General features: G+C 37.0%; 1 protein-coding gene across 1 annotated transcript in view; it reads right to left on the bottom strand.

Annotated features, from left to right (window-relative positions):
* The window catches only part of LOC150080557 (tetratricopeptide repeat protein 28), a 305,395-nt gene extending 285,054 nt beyond the window's left edge, over positions 1–20,341 (bottom strand). The window contains exons 1-2 of the mRNA XM_090380734.1: positions 20,252–20,341; positions 985–1,128 (exon numbers count right to left, since the gene is read on the bottom strand). Of these exons, the coding sequence (XP_090236860.1) occupies positions 985–1,128; positions 20,252–20,341 (234 nt within the window). The remainder of the gene's footprint in view (positions 1–984; positions 1,129–20,251) is intronic.
* Between the last annotated feature and the right edge of the window lie 566 nt (positions 20,342–20,907).

The following is a 20,907-nucleotide window of genomic DNA, read 5'->3' as shown; positions in this document are numbered from 1 at the left end:
TGGGAATTACTTGGGACAACAAGTTATCCTTCATTGAGTATTTCACTACCACAAGGAAGAAAACAGTACTGCCATTTGGCGCTCAAGACAAGAATTGGCTGAGGTTCATAATGCTCAACTGGTGAAGGAATACATTATTAGGTGTGTTGCCGATGCCCTAAACGCTTCGGTCATTTGGTTCTCAGCTTCTGAAACGTACGTTAAAACCTTCCTTGATAGAATATTGGATACTTAGGTGGCTAAATAAGATTTTCCAATTCCCCTTCACCGTCTCCAGAGGCATTTTGTATGCAAATATGGAGTGGACACCTTGGAATAAGACAAATATTCATATCCTGACCAAACTATTGACAGATAGATACGATGCACCAATACTAACGGGCATCATCTCACATCCACGAAGTCAGAGACCATCATGCAGTCTGCAAATTAGGCCAATTCGCTCCAATCTAATCTCCTTGAAAAGTATAAACAGGATGTTCCCACGAAATACCATAGAAATCCTGAACCGGTTTTAGGTTAACCACGAAAAACTATACTCCAATAAGGCCTACAGAAAGAGTATCTACCAACAAACAACTGAATCACAACACTACTAGCTGTAACCCATCGTCTTCTAGTTACTCTGAGTTATGCTATCATCAGGGCGTTCGGGTGTGAAGTTAAAGTTTTAGTGTTGCGAATGCTCCTCTATGAAGACACCCAGCAATGAAGAACAATTTTTTTAGATAAATATCTTTTTCCTTTATTTCTAAACTGTAAATATTTTTTGTAAATTTATTCTCTGCATTATGAATATACTCCTCTGGCTTGCACGCCGTATAAAGGGCGATTGTAATTAGCAATGAATAAAATAAATACATTAAACTCAATCGCATATATCAGAAGTTTAATGCCAAAATATTGGATAACTAATGAAGAGATTTTGTTAAAATAAAAAAAAAAAAGTAACCATAACTTGAACGGGAGAAAGTCAAATCTTACCTTATCGAAAGCCTTCAACAAATTCACATAAATAAAACATTCGTTTTCACTGTCATCCAAAGCAGCAAGCACACCAGAGGTGAAGGTCGACAAGTTGGACAAGGTCGATCCTTCTACGAAACCGTGATAACCCAGAAAATTTACCTTGGAAAAAAAAATAAAAATACGGGGAAAAAAGATACGCAGACATGATGTAAAAAACAGATTTGGCCACTCAGCCGACTGGTTCATTAAGCTAATCAGCAAAATTTGACACCTGAGAGTGATCATCCTGTTTAAAGATCTCCAAGAGAGCGTGATATCATTAATAAACCCTATTATAAAAGGGAGTAATTTATTCCGTATAATAACGGTATCCTAAAGGCAAAAAAAAAAAAAAAAAAAAAAAACATTTTGTGAAACTCCTTTAAGGATTCAAAAATAATATTGCAAATAATTGATATACGTTTGAAGTGCTTAGATCAGGCCCGAATTTATGCATAGGCAACTGCTTACTGCCCAAATTTCGAAAACCCAAAATAAATTCTATCATTTACCGTAACCTAATTATGACAGTATTGTATTTTAAATTTGTAATAAAAATGATAAATTATTATACACATGAATAAATACTCTGTGTAAAAAAAAAATATACTCTATTTTATATGCAGTAGTTTGTTTCAGCGGTAAACAATAGGGTCATAGGGTCCTCTTGGTTTAGTGGTACTGGGTGTTAAAATCTTAAATTCGACCCTTGCTCAGAAACGTAGGATTATTGTGTGTGTGTTTTTGAATAAAAACAATTTATATCTGTAAAAAATAATATTTAAAGTAGGCAAATATTTTAAGGCCACATTTTATTGTAAAATATCTGGTCATTGCCTATTGTAATTACATTTATTGATTTCTGTACATTTTTATTATTAGAAGTTTGTTCTAGCAATCAACTACCTGCTGACTAAAGGCAAATTTCCGCACATCTATTTGCCAACTGTCTTTCCTCAATTTGAGTTTACAGACCCCTCAGGTCTATAATCTGAGCAAGAGGAAGAATCCCATCAGTATTGAGCCTGCTCAAACCATTCAAGGCTTTATACACCTCAATCAGATCACCTCGCAGTGTATAGTCTCCAGACGCTGCAATTTGCAGAACTTAAGCCTTTCTTGGTAAAAGGACCCCTTTGTTCCCATCATCAGTCTTGTTGCCCTTCTCTATACTCGTTCTAGCAACTCTACATCTTTCCTAAATTGAGACCTCCAGACCTGTACGCGGTACTCAAGGCGTAACTTGACCATTGACTTATAAAAGGGAATATTCACCTCCTTATCCCTGCTAGCAAAATTCCAGTATATATATCATTGACAAGATCCCATGATCTACTCTGGCAGCCTGTCTGCACTGCCCAGAAAACTTCATAACTGACTACACAATTACCCCCAGGTCTCTTTCATTCTCCACTACCCTGAGCGTTACACCACCAAGTTGGTACATTTCTCTTCGGTTATTGCTACCCATATGCAGTACTTTGCATTTGTCAAATGTTAAACTTCAGTTGCCACTTCTCAGCCCATCTGCCCAACTTTTCAGATCCTGTTGCAGTAGCATAGCATCATTACTGTCATTAACAACCCTGCCAACCTTTATATCATCTGCAAATTTGAACATTAAACCCGATATACCTTCATCAATATCATTGATAAATATACAAAACAACAATGGGCCCAACACCGATCCCTGGGGAACTCTACTAACAACATAAATCCAGGAAGAGCAGTGTCATTGATTAACACTCTCTCTTCTCTCACTCAACCATCCATTATCCATTGTAGCAACTTGCCCTTAATGCTAAATATTGATAATTGTGTTTACTGTTCTATCATATGGTGCTTACAAGGGTAGATGTAACTTTGTTTTTATCTGAATAAGTAATACGCTACATATTGTATTGTTACAATAATAAACTTTTACGTATTAAATAACTTGTTAAAGAATAGTCAGCTTCTTATCAACAAGTATTCTAACGAATTAACATAAACACCTTATATGAGATAACTCCACCCCCTAAAGAAATGGAAGAAGAAAGGAATAAGCACCGCGATTCCATCTTACCTAGTAAACAACGGAAACAGAAAAAAAAAATCATTCTATAAGTTCATTATATGTTTTATTACTAACAATTTTAGCTGGCCAAAAGAATAAGCATTTTTATTTTTAAAATTCAAGGGTGTGAGATGATCTAACACAGGAGTTCTTTGTGATCTAAGAGTATGTTATAGGAATGGTTATTTTAACTGTAGAAAGTACTATCTCAATTTTTAAGGATTAAATTTAATTTCAGTTTTTGAGAGGGGGTACTCAAGTTTAAACCCGAGCAGTACTTAATTTCTAAAATTAGGATCTATTTTCTCCAATTAGTGAATGTCATTATAATAATGACATTCACTTCAAAGCCTTCAAAAGACATTTTGACATACTTTAACAATTTCTTTCTTACTTTGAACTCGGCAGCTTTTGATGCAAAGAGAAAAAATATATAAATCCAATATTAGCAGTTATTTCAATTTTTTTAATTTACTTTTTCAAAATATTTCGCGGGCAAATGAAAAGGAAGCCTCGGGCCGTAGGTTGGAGAACCCTGATTTAGATCACTTCCTTGCAAGTTCATAATGCATATCCGCATTCCCGTTGGCCACGTTTCGAACACCCCGGGTAAAAAGCCTGAAGCAAAAATACGAACCTTTCAGTTTTAAAAGGCATCCCAAGCGCTTTTGTACTTTCAACACATGCAGAATTGTTAACGAGATGGTAACCCAAAGTGTAATTTGCTTCATATGAAAGCACGCTTTAGCATTTAACTCAGTTTGAAGAAGCCAAAAATAGATTGCGAAAACCAAAACGGATCATTTCTTTTACCTTCTTATCTCATGTACACACCCAAAAAGAATGCCGGGCGATAAATAGTTTATTCTTCCGAGGAAGAAATATAATCACTTAACCTAATTCGGCCTTTAGGGAAGATTAGAAATACCAACGTAACCAATTTATCCAACACTATTTGCTCTCTCTTTTTTTCTTTTCCCAGGACCTCCTAAATCTTTCCAGTTCGTGATACCACAACGCTATAATCAAGAGATTCTTTCCTCTCTCTCCACTTTCCCTCCCCTCTTAGCTACTGTCGATAATTTGTTGCTTAGAATCGTGCTTTTCTGTCAGAGTTAGTTAACGTGCCTAAGCGATCAATGCTGCTACTACTACGACGGTTTCCAAATTTAAAGGAACAATTAAATTAAATATTTTTAAATCACTGTATTTCGAAAAAATTATAGGTTTATATATGGTCTGTGATTCGCGAGGGAAAGAATTAAAACGAACTGTATATTTAGAAAACGCTTTCGATATTTACATGTTTTTTTCTGGGATAAAAATAAAAAGGATAAATGTGGTGTTCGAATCTTATTTTTATATAAAAAAAATTTAATTTGATACCTCCAGTTAGTATCATTTGTTATCGGCCTTTTATATCAGCTGTGAGTTAAGTTGTATAAGTATTAGTAAGGTGAAAGGAAGCCCGAAACTTTTGCTCCACCAGACAAAATAATAATAATAAAAATATAAATATTTGATTCAATCTTCGCATAAGTACTTATCCAGTTCACCACTGAAACAATCTGAACCACTCAAGTTCTCAGTCAAAACCTCCCACGGAAGCAACTCATTCATAATTAACAGTTCGCTGGCTAAAAGAAAACTTACTGCAATCAAGTCTAAATCTCTTCCCCCTGTAATTTTAATTTATGGTCCCTAGTTCTAGAATAATTCATAACAATGAAAATTTCCCACTCATTAATTTTACTTTCTTCTTTCAGAGCCTTATACACTTCGAAGTCTTTCCTCATTTGCTGTTCTCGCCAAGTGCGTTGCTCATCTTTGGGCCTTGATGGAAGCTTTTATATATATATATATATATATATACGGTCTTCATACTGGAACACAGTGTTCCAAGGCCTTATTGAACTATTCAGGTTAATTATGAGGGCATCTTTGGACCCAGGGAGATTCCTTTGGATTGGAGAAGTTCCAGTAAATCGGCAATACATAATAGGAGTTCTAAGAGTAAAGTTGGTAACTATAGACCAGTTAGTCAGACTTCAGTGGTAGGAAAAATCTTAGAGGAAATGATTGAGTGCAATCCATGGAAATTTAGATATATATGGCATTCTGAAGGACACACACCACATGGCTTTGTTAAGGGAAAATCACGTTTGACTAACTTTGACGCAGATACTCATGTGCTGGATTTAGAGAACAATTTTGACATAGTTTTGGATTTTAGCAAAGCATTTCACTCTGTCCTTGTATAAGCTTGAACAGGTTAGGATTACTGGTAAAATTCTAAGATGGATTGCTGGGTGCCTGCAAAGCAGAGGGTTGTGGTTAATGGATTATTCTTCAGATTGATGTAGTATCAGGGGTCCTTCAAGGATCAGTTCTTGGGTCACTGTTGTTTCTAATTTTCATAAATGACATCGACAAATGGATAGAAGCTGTGATATCAAAATTTACAGATGCCGTAAAGATTGAGAGAGTCATTAATGATCAGTGCCCAGAAGTGCTTTTTCAGGATGACTTTGCAAGAGGCTTTAAGAATGGTCAGAAAACTGTTAACTATGTTTTAATGCTACTAAATTCAAGGTCTTACACTTGGGGAATAGCAATCCCAAAAAAATTATACATTTGGTGGGGTTGAATTAAAAACAGTGGAGGAGGAAAGGGATATAGGAGTTGCAATATGGGCAGATGAACCCAGGGGCTCACATCTGGTGAGTATGGGCTTGGCACACCCAGGGTTCTTATTTTATTTTATTTATTTTTTTTTTTTTTATGAAAACCCAAACACGAAAGGTATCAAAACCTATAGTACTTAGTACCGTGCATGGGTTGAAGGAGAAGTAGAGGGGAGGGGGATGCCGGAAACTTTGCTCTAGCGACTAAACATGGGTTTCACCACTTCAAGCCTCCAATAAGCAAAGTGGTGGTATTTCACCGGTTGATGAAAGTCATCTACCACCTTAGCTGGATATCATCATCTTTCTCGTTTTTGGCAATTCTCTCTCTCTCTCTCTCTCTCTCTCTCTCTCTCTCTCTCTCAGGGTACTCAAATTTTTTTTTGGCTGGTGCAGCATAAGCTTCAGGCTTCCTTGCACCATATGGCTAATAATGATAATAATATGAAGTTTTCTGAACAGTGTAAACAGGCAGCCACGAAAGCCCATGGAGTCCTATCAATGATTTATCGAACATTATCCTGTACAGATAGTGAAGTCAGTGTTTTCTTATGGTTGCCTTATACAGTGGAATTATGACCTTCATATTTCTACAAGCAAATGTTCGATAAGTCATCGATAGGACAACATGGGTTGTTCTTGCCTCTTGTCTACGCTGCTCGGAGAACTTCATGTCTGAAAGTACCATCACTCCCAAATCCCTTTCGTCCTCTGTCGTTTTTAATTGACCCCCCACTAAGTGTATAAATTATTTACGGATTGTTTTTAATTCAAACCCCACCACGTGTATAAGTTATTTGCGGGTTGCTGTTACTCAAGTGTAAGACCTTGCATTCCGCTGCATTAAAACATATACAGTATGTCTGACCACCTTTTTAGTCTCAGTCGTCTGTAAGAAGAGCTATTTGATGCTGATCATTAACTACATTATTGATATTGGCATCATCTACAAATATTGATAATACACTCTCTATCCCTTCATCAATGTCATTTAAGAAAATCAAAAACAGTAGTGGTCCCAGTACCCGATCCTTGGGAAGCCGAACTTATTACGTTGGTGGTTGGTCTAATCTTAAGGGAAACCATTAATCACAACCCTCTGCCTCCTATACCGCAGCTACCCTGCAATCCACCTAAAGATTTTTCTTGTGATACCCCAGCTTATACATTAACCTCACATGCGAGACTAAGTAAAATGCTTTGCTGAAATATAAGTAAGCAATGTCGAAAAGTATTTCCTGCATCCAATAGTGACTATCAAACTAGCTGACCAAATTGGTCGAACATGATTTTCCCCTTAGCAAAACAATGCTATGTATCCTTCAGAATTACATTTCTATCTAAATGACCCTGTTCTGCAGTCTTGATCAATGCTTCCATGATTTTCCCCACTACTGAAGTCCGTCTTCCAAAATGTACTAAATATGTTCAGATTATGCAAATAAGAAATATTTTAAACATTATTATTTGTTAAGTATTCCATATTTTCCTTAAGTTTTAACATTCCTTGGTGTCCGCAAGCAAAAGCCCTCGGTTCTTTACAAAAATGAAAGCGGTATTTTCGCAATTATGGTACTTTCTCCCATTCACAGGTGTACATCAAAATCAAAACGTTCGCTCTAATGGAATCAAACTTATTTCAATTTTGTTTCGAGATGGCCGAAATAAATTTATCCCCATCAAGGTACTCCATGAATCCCTGCCTGTGTACTGTTAATCTGGTTTGAATCGGGTGTAAACCCATTCGCTTTAAATTTAGGTGCTTGTAGTTCGAGTGACCACCATTTTGTTTCAAGACGGCGAATCGATCCTAGCTTTCTCACATTTTAGGGAGGGCCGGGGTAAATTATAACACGGATCATTTCAAACACTAAATTTCCCGTCTGCGTTTTTCAATTATACTGCATACACCAACGCGTTTATAGATTTTTATTTTAATATTTGAGAGAAAACTTCAAAGGTTTAGAAACATGTTGCTCTTCTTGTTTAACCAATGAGAGAGAGTTTTGCTCTTGTCAGAGGGTGAATTAATAACTTGATAAATCTTCTGATCATCCAATAACATTGCCAATCGATGTTGGCAAGCTGGAACATAGACAAATTGTTAAGATATTATTTTAAAACATCTCATACGTTGAAAGTTTAAATAAGGGAATGTTGGAATGAACAGAATTAAAGGCATGCAATTATACAGAAGAATCTGATTACTTTTGTGAAGATTTATGAAATAGATAAAGATGATCAGATTGGAAAGAGAAGGTTTTTTGGAAGAAAACCGTATTGGTGACTATCGATAAAGGGATGATGTTTTGGTAGATACTGTGATACTTAAATTCACGTTTCAAATATTTTGGCAATAGCGTTGAATATGGTGACGTTAACTAATTGGATCAGTTTTATCTTCCTCTTTTTTTTTTTATAAATTAGAATTATCCAGGATTCTAAAGCAGAAGGATAACAGTCACTGTGAACGGGCTGCTACTCTTAAAAGTATTTTACTAATAGGTTAGAACATAAATAAGAGAGATTACATTTCTTAAAAAGATGACCCTGAACCTCGTCGAAGATCTGTCCGCCGTGAACAAGACAAACGACATATGCATTTCCCGGTTCATTGGATACACCAACATATGCATTTCTCAGTTCACTGGATACACCAGAACCAAGATACGTAACATATTTAAGTGTAACTACACGATTTTCTAAGCTGCAATTTGTTTTAGACCATCCACTTCATACATAAGGACTTCGTAAATAACGGTTGAACTTAATCAGTAAGCATTACGCAAAACAGGTTGTAATTTATTGCTTAATAATGCCTAGAAACTTGGAACAGGACAGCTCGGCCATGACACCGAAAACTAAACATTAACAAAGTAAAATAAATTCAAAAGAGACAACTCTAATTGGAAATGACAGTTACTATGATAAACACATTAAACACGAAGAAGTAAAACAGAATTCTCTGAAAACAACATTGAAAAATTTAAAGCCATCCCCCGAATACGAATTAAACAGAAGGAGGAAACAGATACAAAAAATCGATCGCAGCGAAAACACGGAATTGGACGTGGTGTTATAAACCCCATAACTTCGTGGCCCTTGAGGAAGTAAGATTCCTGTCGACATGCCTTCCGTGCTGGGGGGGGAAGGAGAGTATAAACTCCAGGCTATGTGTTATTTATACGATTAAAACTATGCCACTGCTTCAACGGAAGAATCAGAAAACGCGAACTGTGTTTGGAATGTTTAGTTCCCACGTGGGGGGAAAAAGGAAAAAAAATTGAAAAACATAATGGAAGACTGCAAGATATACGAGAATAAGCTATTACTAGCCTTAGATTACCCTAATACAGAGGTTTCCAAAGTGCATGGGGCTTGTTTTTTTTTTTTTTTTTTTTTACGAAGCGCAATTTATTTCAGTGTTTGATAGTAAATGTATTGAAATACTAATTTATAAAAGTATGTCTGTACTGTATACTGTACTGTATACTCAAAGCTAACTTTTATGTCAAATCTGTTTATTTTCAATTGTTCTGGAAGATGGGGAAGCGAAATGTATAAAAGTTTGAGAACCTCTGCCCTAATAGCATCGATATTCAAAGTACTTCCAGGTGCTATGTCCATGGTCTTTAATGTTTCCTTGTGGATGGTTGTTGTAGGATTTAGGCGCATCAGCAGCTTAGGCCATATTGCGTCATATAAATATGTCTGTAAATTGCGCGGTTCTGTGATCGATTTGATGTTTGTGGACGAAAAACCCGAGTTTCCGGGAGGGAAAAAAATGCTACCTCGGCTGAGACCGATTAACTGAGCCACGTTGTCAAAAAAAACCCATAAAAATTCCTCGGAAACTCGGGTTTTTTGTCCAACAAACATGGTGTGCTGTAATGGTTCGGAGAGGCTCTCTCTGTCGGAAATTTATAGCTTAACACTTTAAGAATTAGCTGGATTCTGAGCAATAAGAATTAGCTGGATTCTGAGCAACAATAAGTGGTTTTCCAAGTTCAGTTGCATTATCTTTCGAAGAAATGTGATTCAGGATGAAATTCGCCAAAATAATGGTGTTGCTCGAGCAATAGTAATGAAAAAGAGGGCCCACTTTTTTTACAGCATCCTGCTTTCTCTAACAAGAGATCCATCAAATATTTTTATACAAGGTGGTCGCATTTGTTTCTACAACGAAATTTATGTCCTCTTGCCATTAATTTAACTGAAACCGACAAGAGTTAAGATTGAGCACTGACATGTTCGATTTAAAACGGAACTTCTTTTCTATTCTTTTGAAAATTTAAAGAAACTGTCCAGTATATCATGTTATTAAGGAGTGAATTAGTCTTCATATTTTATAAAATATACTGGATTTGATAAGATCATTTATTTTATTTATTTATTGTCTGGTTTCGAGAAAATTGAAAGAGAATTGCAGTTCTTGGAGAGTATCTTCATCCCCTAAGAGCTATTAAGAATCAAATCTTCGCCCAAAGAATTTCGTGTGTTCTACAGAGCACAAGATTACCTACAGTTCTTTTAGAATTCGTATATACCTGTTGTTGTTGTTGTTGTTGTTGTTATAGTAGGGTTTTAAGAACATCAGCAACTAAGGTCATATTGCTCCGTGTATATTATCTGTAAATTGTGCGTTCTGAGATCGATTTTCTGTTTGCTGGACGAAAAACCCGAGTTTCCGGGAAGAAACCATACTACCCTCGCCTGAGACCTACTAACTCAGCTGCTTTGTGAAAAAGATCCATAAAAAGTTCTCCCTTCATTGACTGGACTTGAAATCCTGTCTTTTCCACCCTGTGTTGAAAGTACAGCGATCCTACTATCTGTAGGCGAGGGCTCTTTTAGAATTAAAGAAAAGAACAGGACGACACACTTCAATATATACTGAATTCATTTTCTTCCAGCTCATAACCATGACTCAAATGTTTCACTTTTGGGCCATATGGCCCAAAAGTGAAATAGAACCCGAGATTATCAGCTACAAAATTCATATAATTAAACCTACTCAAGCATGTTGACTGCGATTTGGCAATGGGGCCCATAATAAAGGGCAAAAATTAAAATTCATCTGAAAAAAATCATTTTAATGTTTATATCTCGAAAGACTTGAACGACACTTTTTATTAGATAATACAATCAAATGTTAAACAGCCCTGTGGAAGAAAGAACATGGGTGATATGCTCTATAGATGCCGGGTACTGAACTTCGGGAAACTGCTAATACCTTGTTTCTGCTTAAGCCACCAACTGTGTGGGGTCCATCCCAGAGAAAGCTACGCAACCAAAACTTACCTCAATATTGAAATAAGTGAATTTCACTAAATTGTTTGGATACGGTCCAGAAAAGATTCCCTTCGTTCCTATCTTATCAGAAGGATTCACACGCTTGAAATCATTCCTCGTGACTTTTTTATTTTTTCAGTTAAATGCTGGTTTATAAGCTATGACCCCATCAACATTTCATACTTATAATTACCCAGAATCCATTGTAATGCCACAAATAGCCGTCAGCAGATTTTGAGTAATGACTTTGGTACTCTGTGTGTTCTTCAGACCACCAACAGCTGACGATGTTTTTCGAATGGAATGAAAAGCGTGCAAATAGTAAAGTTAAAGATGTTGGTGTTACGAACCGGGAAAGAGAAGCTACAAAACTGGTTATGGGAAAATAATTTCTCATTCATTCTTTGGTGGGAACAATTTTATGGTCTCACTTAGAAACACAGGTCGTAAAAAAGAGTGGATATGAAATATATTTCCTCCCTTTTCAAAATTTCCTCCAGAACACCTGTAGAGGGAAGCAATACAGTTCTTGAGGACGTGCTTCTAATTGCCGATGTAAGATGAGAGCTTTTGTCTTGTAAAAAATAGAAGAAAAGGAAAGAAGTACACAAAAGAATTCATACTATACAATTAATTATCGAAAAAAAATTATATCGATTAAGATAATAGTATTAATTTTTAATAATTCGATTGTTTTTATTAAAAAAAACTCACGAGAGAAAATTTATTCCAGAGCAAAGAATATTAAAATAGAGGATATTTCAGTTGATTTTTGGATTATTAAACATGCTGTTATCAAAAATATATTTTATATGGATTCAGAAAATATCGATCATCCGAATTTTACGCAGTATTCGACTGTTTTCCGAACTAATAAAAATTACTTCTGAGTATAACGATGCAGGTGCACCTGTGCCTCGCGAAGTACAAGAGGAACCCACTTGGTGGTCTTTGTTCGTTTTTCGCAGCAGAACCCACCAAATCCTGAATACACCATGGGTGCTATAATCAATGAAACAGTAACTGCTTTAGCCATAGTGCGCCATTTCATATGATTTATTGTGTATTATAGCTGTACAGGTGTCTTCACCTGCCGATTTGCATGGTGTACACACTGAAACGTCAAAAATAACTTCAGAGGGAAAATGGTATTCCCCTCGTTTGAAACTAGCTAACTACATTCCCCATTGAGGAGGCCTTTAGAATTTCTCTTTCTCCAATGGGATTGGAATTTAAATAAGTAATGAGCGGTGAACTCACTATAAAGGGAGATATTCAATATAAAATATGTCCTGGTTTGTAGAATCGCCGTTCTCCCTACATCGGGTAGAAAAGACTTGAGTTCCAGTCCTGTCGATGATGGGAAGAATTTTTATGGGCCTTTTACACAACGTGGTTGAGTCAGTCGGTCTCAGGCGAGGGATTCATTGCTTTTCCTCCCGGAAACTCGGATTTTTCCTCCAGCAAACAGAAAATCGACCTCAGAACACATGCAATTTACAGACAATATACACGGAGCGATATGGCCTTAGTCGCTAATGCTCCTAAAACGCTACAACAAGAATAAAAAATAATAGTAGAAAAACTGATAATTAAAAGAACGTCGCATATCAGTTATGAACGACGAATTCAACAAGGGAGAGTGGGGAGAATATGTCCTCTGTTGTTGTTGTCGTAGTAGGGTTTCAGGAGCAAGAGTGACTAAGGCTCTATTGCTCTGTGTCTGTAAATTGCGTGTGTTCTGTGGTCGATTTTCGTTGGCTAGACGAAACACCCGAGTTTCCTGGACAAAAACCATTCTACTCTCGCTTGAAGCCACGTTGTTAAAAAGACCCATAAAAATTCCTCACGTCATCGATGGGACTTGAACTCAGTCCTCTTCCACCCATTGTGGGGAATGTCCTCTTAAAGGGATTAACAACTTTTCATGAAATATTTGCATACTAGAAAAAGCGTAACTACTTAACCTCGGAGATTAATAAATGTCCCTCTCCAAGTGAGACACTGGATTCAGTACTGGTTATTAGTATTATGACTGTATGCACTTCCAGTAATTACATGAGTAAATTAAGATGATACAACTCAAATAATTTGCTTAACTGCAAGGGGATGGGGGGGGGGGTAGTACACTTCGCCAGAAACTTGCAATTGAAAAAAAGGAATGACTTCATTAGTACTGCTGTGTTATACTTACTAGGATAACCAAGTAAAATAGTGAACAACAGAGCGAATAAAATAATGTAAATGATAACGCAAAAAGTGAAATAAATAACTATAAAAACTAGACTTGGCACTTCAGTCTAGACAGAAACAACTGATGTCAAACGGATGACAACAAGATTGTACCAAATGCATAAAATACGTGATTCTTCCTGAACACCTGGATGGAATTAAATTGCTTTACTACTTCGAGCTGTAAACATAGTATGATAGTGAAGTAAAATTCACCCTTAGGGGCCGGAGAAAAAGAACAAATACGTAGAAAAAAGCAGTACGCATGGAACACCGGATATGGATAAGCCATATGAAACTGGCTCTCGTGTAAAAAGCCAATATGAAGCTCCCATTTCTTCTGTAAATTTGCTTTTAAGTGGATCTTATTTGTCGTTTCCTGTGAGTATCAACTGAAAGTAAGCAGACAAGAGACATCTCTATAAGTACTACACAATTAGCCTTTTAATAAATTCCCCTGATAAGAATCAAAGTGACATTTCAGCATTGTCTTGAAACGGTGACAGAAACCACACGATCTGGGTTTTTATTTAATAAAAAAAAAATCAAATGCTATTCAACACTTTCTTGTGAACAAAGAAAATGTCCCAAAGAAAATGTCATCCTGCCTTCATATATTAACGCAAAGAACTGTAGCCGCATTTAAGGGACCGTTCACAAATTATATAATGATTTTTTTGCATTTTTTTTGAATACCCCTGTGCTGTAACGCCTCGGTTTCAGCTTTGAACTTTCTCTTATCTTCCTGCCATTTCTTTCTTTTTTCTTCAATGAAAAAATCTGTTAACATTCGTAATATTTTATCAAAGTAATTTAGTGCCAGTTATGTTTAATTCTATTCGCGATGTAGCGTAGCAAAATACTTTAAATTAATAATAAAAATGGATTTCCGTTCAAAACTGCTCATGGTTAAAATTTTGCAAATGACTGTCACGAAAAACCAGTTCTGCTCCATGGAGATACGGTTTTGAATGTAAGCATGACTGATTTTGGATGGCATCATTTACCAGTTGCATTCGTTAAGAGTTTCTGTCAGCAGGTCCGATAGCTTAATAGTCCTAATTTCCTTCCCCTGAAAGCTGAATTAGAAATCTGCATTACTAATTTGCCAATTACTAATGCAGATTACTAATCTGCGATATAAAGTGACTCGACCACATTTGAGTCACTTTATATCGAATATCTAAACAACTAACTTGCTTAATGATAGTACACCTGGATGGATTTCTCGAGTTTTGAGAAAGAAATGGTGGAAAAGTGCAAAAGCTGTGTCTTTTATGAAATCAAATATGTGCGAAAAGATTATGAAGAGAAAATCTTATAATCAGACGTTAAAAAATTTGAAATTTAACTGAGGGGAAAATTCCGTGAAGTTTCATGAAGATATTTAAATTGATATAACAGGATATGGGAAAGTAAGATATAAACAGCGAGATTTTTGGGGTAAAAAAAAGGGATTTTTTTTTCAAAGGGATAACATCGCATTTAAAATGAAGTAGTCGGGTCAGCTGAGGAACTTTTATAGGCTTTTTTCACTCGGTTGCTGGGTTAGTCAGTCTCAGGTGTGGACAGCAAGATGGACCAGAGAACAAATGCAATTACACACATGGACATATTACCCAATGGCAGATGAATTTAATCTCGAGTGACCATAATATGGTAGTACCTTGATAAAACCATAATATGCCAGTACTTTGATTTTATCAAGGTACTGTCATATTATAGTCAGGCGAGGGAGGTACAGAAGTACCGTGCTTTGAGTGACTGTGGTTCAAACTCGCTGACTATTGTACTATGCTGTTTGTTGTATCCTCTCTATGTTGTGAACTCCTCTGAGCGTATGGTTTTCTCGAAGTATGAACAGAAAATGTATTTATTTAAAGCCTGAGTGATCAGCAGAGAGAATGCAGTAGCGCACGCTCTTTTAGTGGACCGTGGTTCAAGTCCGTGACTGTTAAATACGATTAACGATTGTATTCACGATTTATTGTAAACTCTTCTGACCTAGCAGTCGTGCCGGAGGAAAAACAAAAACTTTTTTTTATTTGAACATTGGTCTACTGTTTTTACTTCTGCTGTTTCTGTCATTCTTTGCGTGTTCCATGAAACCTTGATTTTTCTTCCAACAAAACAGGCACATTGACCATAAAATATAAGCAATTACAAACACGGTACATCGGATTCGATTTTCTTGCTAAAAATGGCATCTAAGCTCCCCTCCCTCAACATCCTTCCATGCGTGTGTTCGAGCTAACAAAACCTAGTCGTATTCTTCAAAATATCCAAAATTCATTGATAGTAGTGTGGATACGAGAAATTATTTTCTGTTAAAGCCTAACCCCTTGAAAATTTGCTATTCAAAATCAAAGAATCTTTCATTTACTGCATGTCTTTATTAATTATTTTTTAATAAAATTTCCCAATATCCACCTCCAACTTAGATGTATCTCACATTCAAGAACGAATGATTCAGCACACAGTTCAACTACTGCAGGATGCGTTATCTCCCCTCAGAAGCATGCTGGATACTTTGAAGCAACTCATCCCAAGTAAATACCTCATCCAGTAAAAACTGCAGACTGGAAGCCTCCTCAACAATTCATGCTGAGGGAAATGGACCATAATCTGCCACGCTGGTCCAGTGCAGGTTGGCAGATCGACCGTATTTAGCAGTCAGGGGCTTGAACCCCAGTCTACTCAAAGAGCGTGAGCTACTGCACTCCCGCTCTTGACCACTCGGCTACGGAGGCCTATGAGAGAAATGGACCATAATCTACCACACTGGTCCAGTGCGGTTTGACAGATCGACCGTATTTAGCAGTCAGGGGCTTGAACCCCCGTCTACTCAGAGCGTGTGCTACTGCACTCCCAATCCTGACCACTCGGCTACGGTCATCCAGTATCAGGTATCAACCTGGTATTTCTTAGGCTTCTTGCAAAATAGACATATGATATAGCTCTAGCATATAAAACACATGCAGATCACTTAATTTCACTTAACTACATCCAAATATTTAATAGGTTATCCATAGACGTTGAGAAGCTGTGAACTCTTGCAGATAATGTATGCCCTCGTCATGCTCTAGGTGAGTCCCTTGGAGATCCGCTCCATCCACGCTTTGTTGTTTCTTTGTTTCTTTACCAGAGACTGTTTAAGGCTGTGCATTGCATCTGGACTCTGTACACAATACATTTGTCTATCATTATTTATTTAATTTCTGTATCTAACTCGTGTCCTCTAGCTGCATAGCTGTAAAGGGACATTTCTTCGGAAATAAATTGATATTAATAATAATAATTCACTGATTTCAGTTTGTAAATGTCCACAAATTCGTAATGCCAAGAAATATCATGGCATTATGAAAAACCTACGAAAACTACTTTGCTGAATAAAATATCTCGATTAATTGAATTTTTTTCAAGGTGGTTTCTGTGGTCCCAGAAGACCATCAAGTGGCCACTACCAGCAGATGACCATCAAGAAAGAAAAAAGTGTTCTGTCTGCTAAGTGATACCCTGACTGAGTAGGTCAGAGACTGATGTAGCTGAGTGATCAGGGACACGTGCGCAGTAGCACACGCTCTTAGAGTGGACCGTGGTTCAAGCCTGCCCGTGACTGCTAAATACAATTAATGATTGTATTCATGGTTTATTGTAAACTCCTTTGACCTGGTAGTTGTGCCAGAGTATAAAAGAACTAATATTTCCTTTTAGCAGTTCCATTCTTGTGGAATCGACTTTCTTTTGTGACGAGCTACTGCTTTGCCTATTGGCATGTGTTCAATCCATATTCAGCAATTTCGCTAGTGCTTTTTTTAGTAGCATTCGTGTATTCTGCCAACTTATCTTTATATGCCATTATTGCATACCATGGTATGTAGTTAACAACCACAGTAGGAAATATAAACGATTTTTCTCTATTTTTCTCTAAGATAAATAAATAATAAATTTTCCCATTTATACTCCGGGACAACAACAAAGGGTCAGAGGAATTTACAAAATAGAGAGAATAAAAAAACATCTCCGTATATAACAGCCATGTAGGATAGAACCTCTGCCAACGCAAACGCGAGTATTACTGTACCCTCGCGTTTGACCAGTCGTTTGACCTAACTTTCATCCTCGGAATTTGAAGGTTTTCAGCATTGAAGATTCTCAGGATCTCCGGATGTTTTAGTAAATCTATGGCGGTTTTATCCCTTCCCTTACATACCAACTTAGGATTTGCTATTATGACAGCTGGACTTAACCTTATGGTTTATTGTATGTAGACCTACTAATCAATCATCCACTTTGGTACTCACACCTCACTAAATACTGTTTCGGTATTTCATGATATCGACGCTTCTGCTGTGATCCTACCACTAGAGGATTGACAGAATAAATTTTTGCCCAGTAGTCTGCCTTGACTCACAAATGGCCTGCATTCATGGGTTTTCAACACTGAAGTGGACCCGGCTTGGACTTTTGGCGAGTCTGTTTTTTAGAAAGGAGACGGGTTAGTTTTCTTCTTCTTTTGCCGATAAGAAAACCAACAAGTTATGCAGGGGGAATCTCTACAGTACCTTTTTGTATAAGGAACTTGTAGTCCAGGTACCACTAATAGGCTCTGATGAGTTGAAGAAGATTGTTTTTCCATCACTACATCTGAACTTCATTAAAAGGAAAATATCAATATATTTTATACACCGAAATTTTTATTCGGAAATATTAGGTCTGTGCTGTAGTCCAATGGAGAAACTGATAAGAAAAAGGGGAAAGTGTATTTGGGAAAAAAAAATCAGTGAAATTCTGCAGAGGTATGAGCCATGAATTAATTTTAACTACCTGTTGCATGCAGATGAGCTTCTTTAAAAATTACCTAATGCAAATCCTTATAATTCACGGATAAACAAACATTTAAATAAATAAATTTAAAAAATAGCTTATAAATAAAGAATTGGCGGTTTGTACTCTCTCCTTGAAAGCAAAATATTCATCAATATGCCCAGTAAGCCCCTTCCCCTTTTTTTTTCACTTTACATTAGTTCACTATTAATTCGTAATGGGGTATATGAATTAATTCGTAATAGCAACTACCCCATTAAATTTCTCTACCAAAAGTGCTTCTGGATAGAATCATTAAATACTCATCCAACAGCTAAAAGTGGTTCTAAAAATCTTGTTACTCCCTCAATTAAATTGGATTGGTTTGGTTTGGGTTTTTATGGCACATGAGTGACTAAAGCCATGTTGCGCCAAGTCCACTTAAATTGGATTATCCGTATCAAAATATTCGGTAGTTTTCCTCGGCACACTTCCTGCTACTTTCCCTTGTTTCACGCCCTTTAATTTCACTATACGCACACCCTCTTCCCACCCACACCGAAATTGCAACTTTCTCCGCAAGAGCTCTCTATCAATACATTCATCTTCCACCACCTAATGCTAATCATCGACACAGACATCATAAGGCCTGACTTTCACTAAACCGGTCGCAAGTGTAGCGACGTCCAAGATTGAGACACACCTGCGTGGTCTTAGCCACGAGGCTCCCGAGCCCTGGGAGCTTCGCTAATAATGCCGAACCACAAGCACCAACAGCGGTACAGCGTCACGATTGAAGATTGATGAAGCCTGGAGGCTGTGAAGGATTGGAGGCTTCAAACTACTTACTGTAGCTGCCAAGTAGCGTGAAAACCCCGATGGTGATGCGCAGGCTTCGCGTAGAGAGAGAGCACTCATTCATAAACCGTAACCTTCACTACACCCCCCCTCCCCACTTTCGAGAGACGTGAAGGGAGAGGAAAGTAGAGGATAGAAAACTACTGCATTCTTCACTCTCCTTCCACTTTTTATTTCAGTAAAGAAAAAAAAAACATCTCGAGTAACATGAATGCTTATATTACTGAAATCTTAATTGCAAATTACATGAAAAAGGAGCGTGTGGCATTTTCAAGTCTCATCTTTCGTGATTAATCCAAAGGACCACCGGAAATAGTAATTTTCATACGTTTTCTTAAACTATCTTAGCAAATTTCATCCTATCATGGAATACTGTCCCCACATGTGGGGCAGTGCCCCTTTAACCTCTCTCAGGTTTCTAGATTCCATTCAAAAGAGGGCAGTTAGGTTAATTAATGACTGATATCTAACAGAGTCTCTCCACTCTCTGTCTCATAGACGTTCTGTTTCTGCTGTATGCCTTTTCTTTAGATACTTCCATGGGCACTGTTCTTCTCAATTGGCTTCTCTGATTCCACTTCCTCTTTCAAACACGTGCCGCAACCAGTTAACATCCTTTTACTGTCCAACTTCAAACTGCGAAAAACAACTTTTCTTCTTCCTCATTTATCCCTTCAACTTCCGTTTTCTGGAACAACTTCCCTTCACATGTATTTCCTGAAAATTACAATCTACAGAAATTCAAGTCTAATGCATACAACTATCTTCTTTCATCTTCTAAACCTTCAGCCCATGCATGGTACTAAGTAATATAAGTAATACCCTTCGTGTATGAGGTTTTATATAAAAAATAAATAAATAAACTATAATCCTGCCATATGAAATAAACGTGTTAAGAAAAATACAATTACTTTCTGATCAAAAATGATTAACGTTAGGGTGATGAAGGATATTTACCTTTACACAACACCAACTCATTCCATATGCTTGTATCATACATTGACCAAAAATTAAACGTCCTTTTGCAAATAAGTTTCGAAAAACCAGAAGAATTGCGTCTCCGGGCACATCCAACTTAGCCATGCGAGATCATCTTTGCTCATCAGCTGTTGCTGCCAGATCTGGTTGCATTTTCTTGCCTATGCATAGTTAGATCCGGAATTCCTCTGGAACATTTTGTGAATAGTTGGAGTTCGTTTTTACCTATATTACCAAGCGGATGCTCCGTACTATTAAGTACCATCCTTTAAAAATCTTTTGGCTACACGGAACACACCTCTTCACTCTCCTAAAGTCACTGCATAGTGGGCTTTACCAGAAGCTTTGTTTGGTCTTTACCAGAAGGTCTGTTTTTATCAACAGATCTTCGGATTTGCTCTGTGACTGGCAAACACCATGGCTCCATGCTTGATCGTTGCATTTCAACAATATTACCGCTTGAAGATTATGCAAGGACTCTCTCAAATTTTAACTCCTGTGGAAAAACTGCTCACTGATTGAGTGCTGGGGCGAGGGTGGTTTACACTAGTGAATACGGTGCTGGTTCTTGTAATCTGTCTATCTTGTGAACTCCTCTGACCGTTTGGTTGTCCCGGAGTATAAACAGAAAATTTATTTATTTATGTGTGTGGATGGGGGGGGATAATTTGGTGCGCAGTACGAGTCTTTGAGTACTAAAATTAAAAGACCTTTTTCTTAAATTTGTCAAGTAGAAGACTGTAATTTCCGATCTTCTGCTGCTTGAAAGATATTATTTTTTTTTCCAAGACAAAATTCTGGGTTTATCAAAAACGTAAACTGGTTGCCATTGAATTTTTAATCCTTGAAATTCAATGCATCTAGTAGCGATCGGGAGCAGGAATGGGTATAATCGAATTATATCATTTGAATGATATAATGTCCTCAATTCAGCGACAAACTAACCAAAGATTTGAAATTAAAAATTCTGGGACCAGGAAACCTTAACCCGAG

Source organism: Mastigoproctus giganteus, chromosome 9 (genome assembly GCF_048544385.1).
Source record: "Mastigoproctus giganteus isolate SK-2022 chromosome 9, ASM4854438v1, whole genome shotgun sequence".
NCBI classification, from domain to species: Eukaryota; Metazoa; Arthropoda; class Arachnida; order Uropygi; family Thelyphonidae; genus Mastigoproctus; species Mastigoproctus giganteus.
The sequence above is the reverse complement of the archived record's forward strand: the minus strand, read 5'-3'. Positions and strand labels throughout refer to the sequence as shown.